The sequence below is a fragment of the Equus asinus genome, chromosome 20 (assembly GCF_041296235.1).
Source record: "Equus asinus isolate D_3611 breed Donkey chromosome 20, EquAss-T2T_v2, whole genome shotgun sequence".
NCBI lineage: Eukaryota > Metazoa > Chordata > Mammalia > Perissodactyla > Equidae > Equus > Equus asinus.
The window spans coordinates 108,563,038-108,578,573 of record NC_091809.1 but is presented as its reverse complement, the minus strand read 5'-3'; the positions used below and the strand labels follow the sequence as shown (position 1 = coordinate 108,578,573).

At 39.8% G+C, this 15,536-nt stretch overlaps 1 protein-coding gene across 1 annotated transcript in view; it reads left to right on the top strand.

Annotated features, from left to right (window-relative positions):
- The window catches only part of LGR4 (leucine rich repeat containing G protein-coupled receptor 4), a 94,825-nt gene extending 81,238 nt beyond the window's left edge, over window positions 1-13,587 (top strand). The window contains exons 9-18 of the mRNA XM_044751732.2: window positions 143-214; window positions 551-619; window positions 2,343-2,414; window positions 3,906-3,971; window positions 4,657-4,728; window positions 6,352-6,423; window positions 6,711-6,836; window positions 7,667-7,782; window positions 8,025-8,108; window positions 10,567-13,587. Of these exons, the coding sequence (XP_044607667.2) occupies window positions 143-214; window positions 551-619; window positions 2,343-2,414; window positions 3,906-3,971; window positions 4,657-4,728; window positions 6,352-6,423; window positions 6,711-6,836; window positions 7,667-7,782; window positions 8,025-8,108; window positions 10,567-11,843 (2,026 nt within the window). The 3' untranslated portion in view covers window positions 11,844-13,587. The remainder of the gene's footprint in view (window positions 1-142; window positions 215-550; window positions 620-2,342; window positions 2,415-3,905; window positions 3,972-4,656; window positions 4,729-6,351; window positions 6,424-6,710; window positions 6,837-7,666; window positions 7,783-8,024; window positions 8,109-10,566) is intronic.
- Window positions 13,588-15,536: the final 1,949 nt, after the last annotated feature.

The following is a 15,536-nucleotide window of genomic DNA, read 5'->3' as shown; positions in this document are numbered from 1 at the left end:
TTAACATGTGATCTTCTGAAGCTATATTTCTATGATGCCAAACATCTGGATGAAGAATGAAAATTCAGGCTCTTAGATATATGGACTTTGTGAACATAGATTGTGAACGTATGAAAACTTCATTTTTTGGGTGTTTTTACAGACATTTGTATGATAATCCTCTGTCTTTTGTGGGGAACTCAGCATTTCACAATTTATCTGATCTGCATTCCTTGTAAGTATTATACAAATTTTAAAACAAACCTGAATGTTTATACAATTGCTTTAATGGAAAACTAGAATTTTGTTCTTATAGCTGCAGAAAACAAAATCTTTTATTTTCTTTTCCTTGGGTGGAAATCCAAAGGGCAATTCTGAAAATTTATGATGATTCTTATTTGTGTGAACACTTGGCTGACTTAGCACACTTCTAGGTATATTCAAGAGAGAAAACCAATTTTATTTTTAGGTATAGTAATCCTGTAATTTTAAACTGTTTAGAAAGTAAAATGAAAATATTATCTATGGAAAATTTTTATTCTAAAGTCCTTTTTCTCTCCCAATTTCTTAGAGTCATTCGTGGCGCAAGCTTAGTGCAGCGGTTCCCCAACCTCACTGGAACCGTCCACCTGGAGAGCCTGTAAGTGTGGCCCCTGCTGGCCTCTGGTCTTCGGTGATGATGACGACTTTATGTTGATTCCTACCATCTCCTTCTGTGAATATCATGCATGGAACTGGATATATTGGGTGTGGGGTCAGTCGGCTCAGGGAGAGTGTAGCCTGGTATGTGGAGAGAAGATCTGAAAAGGTTACTGAAAATATAAGGCAGGAACTGGGTGCCAAATTAGAAGCAGTGTGTTAGGAATTCAGAAGTGGCACAGTCCATGGAGACCATCAGAGGAGGGGAAATGTTTCACAGTTGAGTACTGTCAGGTTTCTCAGAGCTGGGTCTTTTATTTAGAAAGGCAGGATTTAGTTAAATGAGGAATACTGAAAATATACTCAAGGATGGCATACAGCTCATCAAATCCAGCTGGCATTGCACGTTTATAATAGAATGGGAAATGAGATGGAGAAATGTGGAAAATTGTCTGGGTCAGTTTTAAAATGGTAAGTCTTGAACACTGAACATTTGGTTATCGCAAAGTGTGCCAGTGGGTAGTCTGTTAATGGGTTACAGGTGCATCCAAGATCTTGATGATCTCAGCTGTCCAGACAGCCAGGTGGGGCCCAAGGTGGCTGGGGTCTCCAGCCACGAGGAGCCTTACCACAGTACGCCACATAAATGTTATGATTTTCATGTGCGCTAAGATGTAAGAAGGGTGAAGTTGGGAAGCACTGATCTGAGGGGTTTAAACTTGACTCTTAAGGCAGTTTGGAAGTGTCGAGAAAGATGGAGCAGGTGGCATGAGAAGAGGAGAGACTGGAGTTGGGCAGAGCGGTGAGGAGGCCCTGGAAATAGTCCTCTTGGCTCAGTGAACACATTGAACCATGGAGTTCTGTGTCTTCAGTTGTCACTGGAGTTCCTCGGTGTGGCCAGTCTGAGACTCCTACACCCCTATCTGCCTCATTTCACCCTTGATCTGCACAGTAGCAGTAAAAATGGGGAGAGAAGGTCAGATGCTGGTGCCATGCAGAGGAAGAAAGACCGGGATCTGGTGATTGACTGCAGATGGGAACATACAAGGGGAGGGGAACGTTCAGAATGCTGAGTCGGGCTGACTGAAAGGAAGGACAGAAGCAGGGTTTGGGGGCAGGAGAGGATGCTAAGTTGGTTTCGTATGTTTGGGTGTGAGAGGCACAGGACTTAGAGCTGGTGGTGGTCAGGCTGACCATGGATTAGTGTTTTTCCCTTGGCCCATGAGAAGTCAAGCTCATTGTCTGGTCAATGTTAACATCTCGTGTCACAAGCTTTTCTGCATTTCTATGAAAATGATATTGGTATTGAGGGTTAATAATTCATCTGCACACATGCCTAACTTTTTTGGCCCTGAGCTAACATCTGTTGCTGATCTTCCTCTTTTTGCCTAAGGAAGATTGTCCCCTGAGCTAACATCTGTGCCAGTGTTCCTCTGCTTTGTATGTGGGACGCCGCCACAGCATGGCTTGATGAGTGGTGCTAGGTTTGCGCCCAGGATCCAAACCCATGAACCCTGGGCCACCAAAGTGGAGCATGTGAGCTTAACCACCGTGCCACCAGGCTGGCCCCCTCATGTGCCTAACTTTAGGGAGAAATCAGCAGTGGGAGACATAGGCTCTAGTACTTATGCAAATATGTGAGCATTATTTTTCTATGCAAGAGTAGCATTTTGTTTACCATCTCAACTTGAATCATTTCTTAGATGAACTGTGTTTTTCCACAGGACCTTGACAGGGACGAAGATAAGCAGCATATCCAGTAATTTGTGCCAAGAACAGAAGATGCTCAGGACTTTGTAAGTCAGGTTCTCCTTCCGTCCTCATACCTTTACACACTTCACACATGTTGACTTCTGTTTTCAGTGAACTATTTTCATTAGGTGATTTTAACGTCTAATTAGTTCTTATTTGTTTCTTTCATGGAAATGAGCAGGTATGTTAATAGCCCCCCAGGGTAGGTAACGTGCATTGGAATTTGGTTTAATTGTATATTTCACACATCTTGAGACTTGACTTTGAGCAAAGTGAAACCAAGCTGCGCTCTTCCTTGACTTTTTCTTCTCTTGACTCCTTGTCCTTATTCTAGTTTCATCGGAGGTGTTTTCTCTCCATACCCTGCTCTTTCATCCATAACCTAAGCAGAGGCCAAATCTTTCTTAGATCAGGAACCAACTAAGTATGGAGCTTTCCAGAAACTTTTAGCTGACCTGGAAATTAAAAGTAAATAAAGGATGTAAAAATGTTGCAAGAACAATTAAGTTACTAAGTTGTTAATAAGTATTCAGTGGAGGGAGAAAGTAAGGAAATAACTGACTGACTGATGAACCAAGTACAGTCATGTGCCACTTAATGACAGGGACACATTCTGAGAAATGTGTCATCAGAGATTCTGTCATTGTGCGAAAATCGTCAAGTGTGCTTACGCAAACCTAGATTATACAGCCTACGACACACCTAGGCCATATGGTACTAGTCTAATGGGACCACTGTTATATACACAGTCTGTCGTTGACTGAGACATTGTTGTGCGATGCATTACTAATTAAATGGTGTCACAGAGTATCAAACACATTGATTACTGTTGAGGAAAAACTGCAGTGGGATTAACTGGGAGTTAATTAGTCCCAATATTTGATCTAATGTAAGTGTTGTTGAAAATGTGAGTATGCATACCTTTCCCCTTATAGCTTTTTTTTTTTTTTTTTTTTTGCTGAGGAACATCAGCCCTGAGCTAACATCTGTGCCAATCTTCCTGCACTTTATATGTGGGTCACTGCCACAGCATGGCTGATGAGTGGTATAGGTCCACACCTGGGATCCAAACTCACGAACCCAGGCTGCCAAAGCAGAGCATGCTGAAGTTACCCACTATGTCATGGGGCTGACCCCCTCTTATAGCCTTTTAAGTAAATAATAGAAACTATTTGTGGTATAATCAATATTGTAAAAATATAAATTAAAATACTTATAACTCTACCACTTAAACATGATTTTTATATATTTTCTGTATTATATTTTTATATATTTATTTTATATGTACTTAATGTTTTAAATTGCATTTTCTATTGTCTGTACTCAACATTATGTACTTGAAGTTTGCAAATCTTAACTGTTTCCTGAGGTCGTCTAGGAGCTTACAAGTCTCAGGAAGAAAGTAGTTGCTTTTCTTGCTCAGCTTTTCCCCTCATTGCAGATCTCAGCGCTGCTCTCCGTGATTTTGGGTGCAGCTCTTTCCATCTAGTCTTCTGATAACATGAAAATGATGTGTTCCTTTCCATTGTTTTAAGGGACTTGTCTTACAACAATATAAGAGAGCTTCCAAGCTTTAATGGTTGCCATGCTCTGGAAGAAATGTAAGTTGGTCTTTGACTTACTTTTTTTGCTGTGGTGTGTTGTTAATTCATTATTTCCTATTTTAAGTAAACGGCCTTAACATTAAGACATTAGAAATTCATATTCTCAGGTGTTCCTATGAATAAATGTCAGCTTGTGCCAGGTGTGTTCATGTAGCCGGCACTTATTAGCACCAGGCCTTCTGTGAGACACCACCTGGGGAGGGGGATGTATACAAAAAAAAAACAAAAGCTGGTCCTGGCTGATGAGAGAAACCAGACGTGATCCTGGCACCTGCTATGCGCAGGTACAGGACGGCTCCGGTGGAAGTTGATGGGGAGCTGGGGAGGGAGGCGCTGATTCTCCCATAGTGCTCTCCTCCTTTCTCTGACCTCCTGTCCTAGTGCTCATGATGGTGGTCTGTCTTCCTGCTCTCCCCACCGTGTGCGGTTGAGAAGGAGTGTAGTCGTGCGTGTTAACTCTCAGTAAAATTTGGGAGGGAATACCAGTCAGTGTAACACTTTCATCTTAGAGATGAGGAAACAGCAGTTCTCTTTACTTTCAACAAGATCAGGGTTCCTTGTGAATAAGTATTTAAACTTAGAAAAGTTTAATTGGGAAATATTATTTTTCAAAATAGAAAATAATTTTTTTCTCTCTTTTCTTTCTTTTTCCTTTCATTCTTTTCTTCTTTGTCTTTTTTAGCTCTTTACAGCGTAATCAGATCCACCAAATAAAGGAAGGTACTTTCCAAGGCCTGATATCCCTAAGGATTCTGTAAGTTTCTCTATGGTTGTTACAGACAAATAAAAGTTTTGACAAGCTAGAGGTTAACATATCATTACAATTCCCGTGTTAATGATATACTTAAAGATATGATTTATTAGGTGTAAATATTCTTGTTCAAACTTAACCACATGGTCCTTTATAAATACTCTACTTTTGGTATTTTTTTACCTTAGCTAATTTATGATACTGTCTATTGGTGAGTGAACAAGTGTCATGTGTATAACCTGCGAGAAGCAGCTTGTTTGTTCTCAAGTCGTAATATCAAGGTCAGCCAATCCATTTGCAGAGGTAGGCAGACTGTAGCCTGCGGGCCCCGTGCAGCCTGCCTCCTGTCTGCGTAAGGGAAGTTTTACTGGAGCACAGCGGGCCTGTTACGTGCTGCCTAGAGCTGCCTTCATGCTGTGGTGGAGTTGAATAGTTGCAGTGGAGTCTGCACAACCCCAGAGGTGAAGAATATTTACTATCTGGCCCTCTACAGGGTCTGCCGTGGGGTATCTGTCATGACAGATACAGCTAATATGCAGAAGAAGCATCCATTAAAAAATTGTTTGTATTTGGGTGTATATTTGTGCCAAGTATCTATTAGGCATTGGGGCATATAGAGACGACCAAGACAAACCGTGTCACTGTTTTCATAGAACTTCAGTGCAGAAAACACAATACACCAAATTGGTGAACGTTTTTTAAATACAGAACAAATTTGACAAATTGACAGGGAAGTGAGATTACATATATTGAATTCTGTTTTCCAGTGGATCCCCATTAAGAAATCAAAAATGCATTCTACTAGAAAATGTTTTACTGGTTGGGTGGTCAGATCTTTCCTTGCTGCTGGGTCTGAGCAGTGAGGAAGGGGGCTGGCCCCCCGCTGCCATCACTTCTAGAGCACTGATAAGCAGCAAGAATGAAAAGCTGGCCTCTTCCTGATTTGGAATCAAGTTGGTCGGGTTTTCCTATTCTCAGAGAGATGTGTCATGGCATGAATTTACCCAATCTTTAAATTTCCATTAAGGCTCAGTTTAAGTGTGGTTGCAGATTATTTCCCTGTTTTATTATTTCTGTAATATCAGAATTCCTCGGGGTGTGTTCCTGAATATAGCATGGCTCTGTGTTGATAGGGTTTTTATTTCCTGCTTGGGAAAAGAATGCTATCTGAAGCCCTTCTGGAATGCTCTTGTTTGCATATTGATTATTTGTCTTCCCTCAGCACCTTATCAGTCACCTTTGAGAAGGCAAATAATCGGAAACCTGTTTTTATTTTCAGCTTTGTCAGGGGCTGAGCTTTTCCTCACCTAGTTAATAGTAGCAAAGGTTATATCAATATCATTTGTATTTTTGAACTGGTACCAGGATGATAAGGTAGAGAAAATTCACAACTGTTTTGAAACACATGCCAACTAGAATTACGGCTGCATGGAACACATTCCAAGAAATAGGTTTTTATGAAGGAGTGGCATTCACCATAAACATACAAGATGTTGTAGGACAAGTTTAAAGATCTTTGTTATCTTATCAGGGATATTGTGACTACCTCAGATTCTAAAGTGTTGTCAAAGTAACTGCAACTTGAGGTGATTTGAAAAGATTAACATGTTCTTCTTACAATTGCAGAGATCTGAGTAGAAACCTGATCCATGAAATTCACAGCAGAGCTTTTGCCAAGCTTGGGTCAATAACTAACCTGTAAGTTGACGATTTTATGCAGTAACATCATGAAAGTCATGAATAGTCCACACACTGGTGTTTTAGCATCGTCCTCTCAAAATATGTTTCTGCTTGGTGGTTCCCTCGTGTAAACGCTGAGCTGTGTTGATATGGTAACAGCTCCCAAGATGGCAAGAGGCGTGCCAGATGTACTGTTCGAGCACCTGCCCTTCCTTAGAGCTCTCAGATTAAGATGTTAACACGTGTACAGATGTGTTTATGTGATTTGCATCTTAGAAGTTAATCTGAGGTCCTTCACATTTTAGAGATGTAAGTTTCAATGAATTGACTTCCTTTCCTACGGAAGGCCTGCATGGGCTAAACCAGCTGAAACTGGTGGGCAACGTCAAGCTGAGAGAGGCCTTAGCAGCAAAAGACTTTGTTAATCTCAGGTGTGTTTTTGCTTATTTCTCTCTTTTGTCAAGTTCTGGTAGGCTGCCAAATTATAGAGTGTGCTAGTTTCTTGCTATGGTTCCCAGATTTTCTGGAAGGCTATAATTTGAGAGTATTTTCTACCTCAATCCTTGCAAATTTGGTAAAAAATAGAACATGAGCATTATTCTGTAGCTTTTGAGAACACAAATTGGAATCCTTGATGCGGTCAAAGAGATAAAATAGCTGTTCACCTGAATGGTTTTTTTCCAGAAATCACGTAAGTGTGAACCTACGGAAAATTGATAGAATGCTGAAATCCTTGACAGAGACGATAGAGTCAGGGGGACCTCATTAGACAGGGTAGGGAGAGGTCTTGGGAGTATTATTATGGGAGAAGAGCATAAATATTTTCACTATACATAAGAAAGTAAATTCGTTTAATAGTATAAAGTCACAAATGACCTGAACCATTAATTTTAAATGCAACTACCAGTTTCATATGATGCATTAGTTGTGGTTAATTCATTTATAAAAGGAGTCTGATAAGATTTTACTTTAAATTGCAGTATTGCTAGTAAATTTTAAATACGGTTTGATTTAAACTCAGCTTTTGAAAGCATCTCTCATATGTATAAGTGGAGAAACTCATGTTGTCATCTGACACCAGAGGTCTTTTCACAGATGAGGAAACCGAGGCCAGGGGAGAATGATGACCAGCTTAAAGCATGTGCCAGTCAGGTGTTTTTCGGAGTCTTAGGCCCAGGCTTTCAGAGATTAAGATAATTTTACAAAACGAAAGTGTGTCTGTGGAGCTGCTGTTCAGTGTAGACTTTCCACTGTCTTCCAGGTCTCTATCTGTACCCTATGCTTATCAGTGCTGTGCGTTTTGGGGTTGTGACTCTTACGCACATTCAAACCCAGAAGGGAAGAGCCTCCAGGACCACAGTGTAGCAGAGGACAAAGGCAAGTGTGTGAGGTTTTACGGCATGAACCCAAGTTTCTGTTACCGTGATCAGTTTGTGAAGGATCAGTCTAAAATCTGTGAGAAAAAAAGCCTTTACTGCGTTCCTGGCATCTCTGATGTGTTATCTAGCTGTGTGCAGGCTGGACTTAACATCACCTACCAGAGAGAAGACTGCAGGAGAGTACAGTTCTTTTGATTGGCAGAAAGCTTGAATTCAACACAGTTTGTGTTGTGTGTTCAGGTCCCGCAGACGCAGCAGGTGTCACCAGCAGTGCGGAAAATGAAGAGCACAGTCAAATAATTATCCACTGTACACCCTCCACAGGTATGCCCCGTGCAGTGTCTGCAGTTTCTTGCTCCAAATGAACATCAGGCAAATGTGTCTAAAGCTTTTGGGGCTAGATGAGATTTCCTTAACAGGATTGGGGCCAGATGATCTGATTTGCCTTGTCAGAGTGTGGTCTGGGCTCTAGGAGCTTAGGCATCTCCTGCGGAATCTCAGGCCCAGACCCGCTGACTCAGACCCGGTGCGTTAACCAGCTCCCAGGTGCGGGTTATGCTCAGTGGAGTCCGAAAGGCACTCTCTTAATGCTCCTTTCACTCGAGGACCAGTTCCATAAGTTACTCATCTATCAGAATGTTCAGTGTTGTCTCTTTTTTTTTTTTTTGATACAACCTTGCCTTTCCTTTTCTTTCTATTTTGTTTCATTGAACTTTCAGCAGACTTTGGAAAGTTACTAAACTGATGCCACATATTTGGTCGTGACTGTGTCATATTCTTCCTAATCTATCTGAGAATGTGGATTTAGAATTTTACTGTGAAATAAAAAATTAAGTAATTGGTTAAATTGTGTGCTTGGAGTAGATTCCTTTTTAATGTAATGACACAGTATGATCTGGACATTAATTTTCCATCTCAGGATCATAAGTATTATGGATTCTCTAATGATTACTACTGAATTGTGAGCTTCTTGAGAGCCTGTGTGTGTATTCTTTTAATACTTAGCACAGTGCCTTGTGCAGAGAATAAGCTTACAGTGAGCAGATGAGTGAAGGGGATTGGCAAGAATCAGTTACGTTTATGTGATTTATTTTGTTTAGTTTCTGAATTAATTGCTGGAAGTTAGGGGTGCAGCTGGCTCATTTGCCCCACTGGGGTTCTTGTTTTGGAGAATGTGCATAAGGAGCTGACAACCCAGTGAAAAGGGAGCAGCTTTACTAAAGGGGAGGCTGGACCTGAACACGCAGAGATTCCATTTCCTCCACACTGAGTCTAAAGCTTTGGGTCACCCAGGAGGGAAGTTGGTCTGAGCTTGTCTCCCGAGGCTGCAGGAGGGATGAGCTGCAGGCCCGCCTCCTCCACGTGGTTGTGGTAACACACAGACACTCAGCACAGGAGGTGGAGGAGAGCGGGATCCCTCTGTTAGAGCTGGAGGAGGCCACAGGTTTCCACAGACACACTGGGGAAACCTGCTTGCAGGTTTCGAGGGAAAGCAGCTCCATCCACTAGTCACACTCTTCCAGAGGGTGTCCTGTTCTCCCAGGTCTGATGAGTGACTCCTTCCTTGCAGATACAGGGATAAAGGTGAACGCTTGCTCTTAGCACTTCCTTGAGAGGGGAATAAAGAAATAATAATTAAAATTTTTTTTCTTGTGTTATTTGGAAGTCAGATAGATATAAATGGCGCAGAGCTGGCTTGTTAGGTCTGTGGCTATCTCAGTGATTAAAATGCTTTATGGGATGTATCAAACTTCATGAGAGTTCAGAAAGATACCTCAGAACATGTCTTTTAGGCAATCGCAATACATTGTTTTCTTGCACTCTGTAGTCAAAATTTTGTTTTTCTTTACTAATTTTTAAATAAAACAGTTGTCATTTGTGTCATTTGATAAGTCATTTGTGACATAAGTAGCATATCAAAGTCAGTTACTGGAATGTACAATTCAGCTACTAAATGAGCTTACAATCCTAGTTTAAGTGACACAGGGTCTTATCAGACGTAGCTCTGTATGAAGAGTTCACATCAGTGTGGTTTAGTCCTTGCTGTACTGTCTTCCTGAAAAGCCTTTATCAGGTCAGACACTTTGAAATCTCAGTTTCTTTGGGTGAAAATGGGGATAATTCTGCCTATCTTAACCTGCCTCATTAGATTGCCTTTGAAAGCCATAAGAAATGTGTAAGAAATATATGTGTACATACATACATATTCACATGTAATTATTATACAGGATATTAGGACCAGGAAGGAGGCAGAACGGGACCTGTTGTTTACTGAAGTCAGCTCTGTACCCAGTAGCCTGCTTAGGTCCCTATGTGTGTGATATTACCTAAGCTGCACAGCTCTAGGAAACAGCATTATTACCCACAAGTGGGAAAATGAGATTTATCAAGGTTTAAGTTGCTTTCTTCAGTAAGAGCAGTGGGTTATGAACCCTAAGTTCAAACCCTAGTTTATCCAGTTCCGGCTCTCAGGATATCATGTGGTAGACGCTGTGCTGTGTATATTCACTTCAGTAAGAAAAAGTGAAGTTTTTCTTTTAAATATCGCTGTATGGCATTACCAAGTATTTAATAAAAGAAATTGAAGTCAGTTATTTTTAAAATAGCCCCCTTCAATGACTTAAAATATCTAAGAAATAGTCATCTTTTCAGTTTTGTTCTGTTCAATTTGGGAGCAGATTTAATTATTCTAGATGAGCTGACTTTAGTTTCTCTATCAAGCCATCTCATATGGAATGTGTTTTCTAAATTGTCTTTTATTTTTCTCTCTTTTTTGTTGTAGGTGCTTTTAAGCCCTGTGAATATTTGCTGGGAAGTTGGATGATCCGTCTTACTGTGTGGTTCATTTTCTTGGTTGCACTGTTTTTCAACCTGCTTGTCATTTTAACGACATTTGCATCTTGTCCGTCACTGCCTTCCTCCAAATTGTTCATAGGCCTGATTTCTGTGTCTAACTTACTCATGGGAGCCTATACCGGCATCCTAACTTTTTTGGATGCCGTGTCCTGGGGCAGGTTTGCTGAATTTGGCATTTGGTGGGAGATTGGCAGTGGCTGCAAAATAGCTGGGTTTCTTGCTGTTTTCTCCTCAGAAAGTGCCATATTTTTATTAATGTTAGCAGCTGTCGAAAGAAGCTTATCTGCAAAAGATAGAGTGAAAAATGGGAAAAGCGATCATCTCAGACGGTTCCGGATTGCTGCCCTTTTTGCCTTTCTGGGTGCTGCTGTAGCAGGCTGTTTCCCACTTTTCCATAGAGGGGAATATTCCGCATCACCCCTGTGCCTGCCATTTCCCACAGGAGAAACGCCATCGTTAGGATTTACTGTAACGTTAGTGCTATTAAACTCACTAGCATTTTTATTAATGGCCATTATCTACACTAAGCTTTACTGCAACTTGGAAAAGGAGGACCTTTCAGAGAACTCACATTCTAGCACGATTAAGCACGTTGCTTGGCTAATCTTCACCAATTGCATCTTTTTCTGCCCTGTTGCATTTTTCTCGTTTGCGCCATTGATCACTGCAGTTTCCATCAGCCCTGAGATAATGAAGTCCGTTACTCTGATATTTTTCCCGTTGCCTGCTTGCCTGAATCCAGTCCTGTATGTTTTCTTCAACCCAAAGTTTAAAGAAGACTGGAAGTTACTGAGGCGACATATCACCAGGAAAGGTGGATCGGTTTCAGTTTCCATCAGCAGCCAGGCTGGGTGTGTGGAACAGGATTTCTACTACGACTGTGGCATGTACTCGCATCTGCACAGGAACCTGACTGTGTGTGACTGCTGCGAGTCGTTTCTCTTGACAAAGCCAGTGTCATGCAAACACTTAATAAAATCTCACAGCTGTCCCGCGTTGGCAGTGGCTTCTTGCCAAAGACCAGACGGCTACTGGTCGGACTGTGGCACACAATCAGCCCACTCCGATTATGCGGATGAAGAAGATTCCTTTGTCTCGGACAGTTCTGACCAGGTGCAGGCCTGTGGACGAGCCTGCTTCTACCAGAGTCGAGGATTCCCCTTGGTGCGCTACGCTTACAATCTACCCCGAGTTAAAGACTGAATTAATGTGTTTGTAACTCTTTTCCCCTTCAACCAAAATCACAGTGTTTGTAGAGTGAACCCTAGTCTGATCTTTCTTTCATCTGGGAAGCACTTCTGTAATCACTGCCTGGTGTCACTTAGAAGAAGGAGAAGGTGGCAGTTTATTTCTTAAACCAGACATTTTCAAAGAACAAGTGCCTCAGCTATCAATTGGTGAACAATGCCATGTCCAAGCAGTGTGTGGTCTATTTGAAACAAATTTATAACTTGAAAAAGATTTTGTGTATGTCATAGCAATATACTGTTAGGTTTTTCGATCCATAAGAAGCAAATTTATACCTGTTTCTGAATTAAGCACAAATAAAGAACAGCTGTTAATATTTTTTTAAGGATATTTTAAAATGTGATTTTATATAACTGAAGAAAAAGTCTTGCTAATTTTACCTAATGTTTCATCATTAATCTCAGGACAACTTACTGCAGGGCCAAAAAAGGAATCGTCTCCCAGGTAGGACCGTGAGAGTGTATGTAGGTGTTACGTGACTGCATTTTCTATTTCCATCTTTGACATGATAGAATCATAAATTTTGGTTAAGTGATTTATAAATCCAAAACCTGAAGATGTTTTTAAAACAATATTAACAACTGTTAGATTTTAAAAGCCTAGCTGAACATTTGTCTCCAGTCATCATACGTTGCTTCAGTGCGATCACGGTACTTTTTCCTCAGTGTTTTCTGATCACAGTCCTGGGAAGAAGGAAAGGACTCATTGCTGTGTGCGTTTAGCAGATTTGGCTGAACTGCTAACTAACGTGGGATTTTATTAGTGTCTGAGGGATTCGATGGCTCTGTGAAATGATCCCATTAATAAACACTTCTTAGTCTCATTGGCTCTACTGATATTTTCCAATTTTGTTAGTATGTTAGCTGTTTATAGCTTGAATTATACAGAAAGTAAACTGTGGCAAATAACTTCATTTAATTGGAAGAAATTGGGAGTAATTATGACACAAAGCACTTACATTTTATTTACTAGCGAGTTGGATTCTCCTGGACCTGTGCTCTTACATGGAAGCTGCCATGCGGTGTCCCCTGACTATGACTTAAAAAAGAGCCTATGCAGCAGCTTAGATGCTGTGTTCTTGTGAGACAAGACAACTATGTCACGAAGAAAAAAAAATTGAATAAAGCTTAGGCCTATGTCTTTAAAAATGAAAAATTTTACTTGATTCTCATCTATGGACTTTTGACATGTCACTATGTGGAGTCTTAAAGTTATAAATGTTCAATATGTGTTTTGAACAATATGCTAAATCAATAGCAGACCCACTGCCGTGTTATTCAGGATATACTAAAAAACATTAAGCTAGATTGCAGTTTAATAATTAAACTGTATATACTGTGCATATAATGAATTTTTATCTTATGTAAATTATTTTTAGAACACAAGTTGGGAAATGTGGCTTCTGTTCATTTCGTTTAATTAAAGCTACCTCCTAAACTGTAGTGGCTGCCAGTAGCAGAATGTTAAATTGTGGTTTATGTACTTTTCTGCATTGTAAATAGTCTTGGTTGTACATTGTCAGTGTAATAAAAACAGAATCTTTGTATATCAAAGTCATGTAGTTTGTATAAAATGTGGGAGGGATTTATTTACAGTGTGTTGTAATTTTGTAAGGCCAACTATTCACAAGTTTTAAAAATTGCTATCATGTTTGTATATTTACACATCTGATAAATATTAAATCATAACTTGGTAAAAATATCCTAGCTAAAAGTATTTTTTTCAAAATTCAAGTTATTGAAAACTTTTCATTGCATTCATTTAAAAAATAGCAGATGTATAAAATAGGTGGTATCCCATGCTATACATGTGGTAGGAAACACAGTATTGTACGCAGTGTTTTGAATTATTAGTTTCTAGAAAGCAATCTATTTTGCCTTAATTTATAACCAAGTATATTAAGGAACTTGCTTAGTGTTAAAGTAAGCAAATTAAAGTAAAATATTTTTTAAGTGAAGAGTGTTAGAAGAAATATGGGAAGAACACTTTGCTGAAATTTAGCAGTAAGCTTTTATTTTATCTTAGGTCTGAATCATACTCATGGAAAATAGTGAAATTTAAGAGAATACCTACTATCAATTAGATCTTTATTTAAAAGCAAATGATTAAAAAACCTGCATGATACCAAATGTAGTCAGTTGCCCAAATTCTTAGAAATAACTCAGTATTCATAATCATCAGGCCCTCATTTTACAGCTGAGAAAATGGAGGACTCAGTAATAAAATTTAAGTGGCCTGAGTCACACAGCAAATTAGGACCCAAACCATCACCCAGTTCCTCTTAATTTGAGACATAGTTTTTTGTTTTTGTTTCATTTCTTTTGAACTTCAGCACATGTTTGGAATTCCCTAACAAAATGTAGAGCGGCATAATTACTGGTACCTGCTCCCATCTCCTCAGCCCCCACTCCGGGTACCCATCACCCAACTTGGGTAGTTAGCAACAGAACATGGTAAGACTTGTTTCATCATCCCATTCACTAACCCCCTCCAAGTCCCCTGTCCCTTAGATTATTTTCAAGTAAATCTAAGACATCATATTGTTTCATCTGTAAATATTTCAGTGTGTCCAGGGATAAATTTTTAAAAAGTTGCGTAATGTATTGCCACAGGACCAACTGGTAATGGCATTATTGTTGTAACAAAATCAGAGATTTTTAATCAAGAGTCACTCTGCTCTTACACAAGGGTACAAAGCCAGCAAAAAATAAAAATTATCTCAAATATACCATGAAACTGAAAATAAATGAGTAGTAAGAAGTTGCTAAGTCAATATCCTAAAACTTAAGGAGAGAGGCCCTATTTTGAGCTTATTTATACATTGATATATAATTCTACCAAACTTGATTATGGCTTCTCAGTCCCAGTAATGAAAAGGTGCTGTAAGAAAGGAGACCACAGGACCCTTGATGTTCAAGCTCCAGCACCAGCGCCGAGGGCTTCGCCTCATGGCTCGAGCGCTGCTCCAGCATAATGCAAGAGTTGGTCATAATGATGATTCTGAGGCCTCCAGGAAAGGGCATAATTTGTTTAGTAAAACATTTTAAGGAGGCAGAGAAGTGTATGACATTCTAGATTCCCCTGCCAAGATGTTGGTTAGAGTGGAAAAGTCTGGAGTTTAAATGACAGAGTCTACCATTTTCTGTCAGGTCCTGTGCTAGAAGCTTTGAGAATTAATGAGATAATATGACTGGGAGGTAGAGTATTTCCCTATTTTACTGAGGAGTAAGTCAGGATTTGGAAAGGCCAAACAGCTTGTTTAAGGAAACCCAGCGAGCAAGAGGAAAACCACTGACAAAGATCCAGGCCCCTTTCATACTAAAACTTGTGTTTTTTCCTACTATGCTTCAGTTATGCCTGTTGGGAATGGCTTAAGTTTACCTCTTTATAAGCCGTGAAGTGGCCCAGGGCCTTTTGATGCTGTTATTGATTGTAGAGTTGTTCTCATAAAAGGTTTTAACCAGATATGCCAATATTGAATAATACGGGTAGAGAATGAAAACTCCATTAAGCCAGTTTTATTCCTTGATCAATTTTATTACTCTTAAATTGCTCCAATTTTCTCCCATTTTATTTTTTTACCGAAAAATGTTAACAAAATTAACATTCTATTTAAATAGTTGTAACCACGTCATTTCATTAATTATA